The 1,364-nt window shown below is 25.3% G+C and overlaps 1 protein-coding gene across 1 annotated transcript; it reads right to left on the bottom strand.

The window, feature by feature from the left end:
- Nucleotides 1-6: 6 nt before the first annotated feature.
- LOC108763840 (kynurenine/alpha-aminoadipate aminotransferase, mitochondrial-like) lies at nt 7-1,260 on the bottom strand (the record flags this gene model as incomplete). The annotated part of the gene is made up of 2 exons (XM_018511735.1): nt 7-330; nt 1,144-1,260. Coding segments are annotated over 2 exons (441 nt in total), but the record flags the coding sequence as incomplete, so codon positions are not given.
- Nucleotides 1,261-1,364: the final 104 nt, after the last annotated feature.

Below are 1,364 nucleotides of genomic sequence, written 5' to 3'. Positions count from 1 at the left end.
CTTTACCTGAGATAAAAATGATGGATGAATAATAGAGCATGTAATGTGAATAACCAATCTATTTATGATATTTTTGTGCGCTGTAATAGCGCCGATGCGAAATCCAGCGCTTATAGTCTTACTAAACGAATCCATTCTAATCACGCGACCATCGGTATCGAGGGAGAAAAACGACGTGGGTTGTTCATCCAAAAAATGAACGAAGCAGTAAGGATCGTCCTCGATGATCAGGAAGTTGTATTTCTGCGCCAATTCGTACACTTTTCTTCGTCGAATCTCCGACATGACGACGCCTGTAGGATTTGCTCCCGTCGGATTGATATAAAGTAACTACACAACAATCAAGCATATCATTTTAATGAAAGAAGATGGTTTTAAAGTAATATGACAGTTGTTGTATATAAAATAAATATTGTATAAATAAATAAAAAATAAATGTAAAATAAAAATGTTATTTATATGAATGAACTTACAATACTTTTGAAATTATCGATTTAAAATAAATGATTAATGAATGACAGATAATGACTATTCAGAGTAGAGATGAAATAATTAAATTTATAATTTGAATTTGTATAATTACTCAGACAGCATAAAATTTATAAAATATTCATAAAATATTTTTAATGTTTTGTAAATATTTTTGTGGCTTAGATCGTAAATATTAATTATAAATATTATGAAATATTTATTGTAAATGTTATAGTAAATGCTATGAAAATACTTAATAAGACATTATAATTCAAATAAAAAATACTTGCTTAAAAATATTTATTTGTATTTATCACAAATATTACATAAAATATTTAATCTACATTTTAATAATATTTTGAATAAAGTTTTATATAAAATATGTATATGATATTTTAAAAAATGAATAGTAATAAATATTTATCAGAAATATTCTGTGCATTCTGTGTTCTGGGTATACATATAAGTTATGTACATGTATAATATGTGAACTATTTGACATTTCAATCTACTTTTAATGGAAAGTATTGATATTTTTACGCAAGGTTAAATTAAAAGCAAAGTAAAATATTCTTCACGAATAAAGATAAAGATCCGAAAATAAATAATTGTTTTCTTATTATTTTTTATGCAGTCTGAAAAGAGATTTGACACAATACTTTTGTGACTCACTTTTGGCATTGGTCTACCATTCTTAAGTCTTTCTTCGCATTTTTTGGAAATTTCTTCAGGAATTATCCCATCAGCATCTTGATTAATTTCTATAATATCCGCTGCCAGAGGTGCTAACTATAAGTAAAAAAGAGAAAAACTTTGAACAATTATTCTTTAAAAATAATTTATTAATGTCTTTTACATGTTAAAAATAATATTGTATTAAAGAAGAAAAAAAA

This window comes from Trachymyrmex cornetzi, unplaced genomic scaffold (genome assembly GCF_001594075.2).
Source record: "Trachymyrmex cornetzi isolate Tcor2-1 unplaced genomic scaffold, Tcor1.1 scaffold3851, whole genome shotgun sequence".
NCBI lineage: Eukaryota > Metazoa > Arthropoda > Insecta > Hymenoptera > Formicidae > Trachymyrmex > Trachymyrmex cornetzi.
Note: the sequence above shows the minus strand (reverse complement) of the source record. Positions and strands in the feature narration are given on the sequence as shown.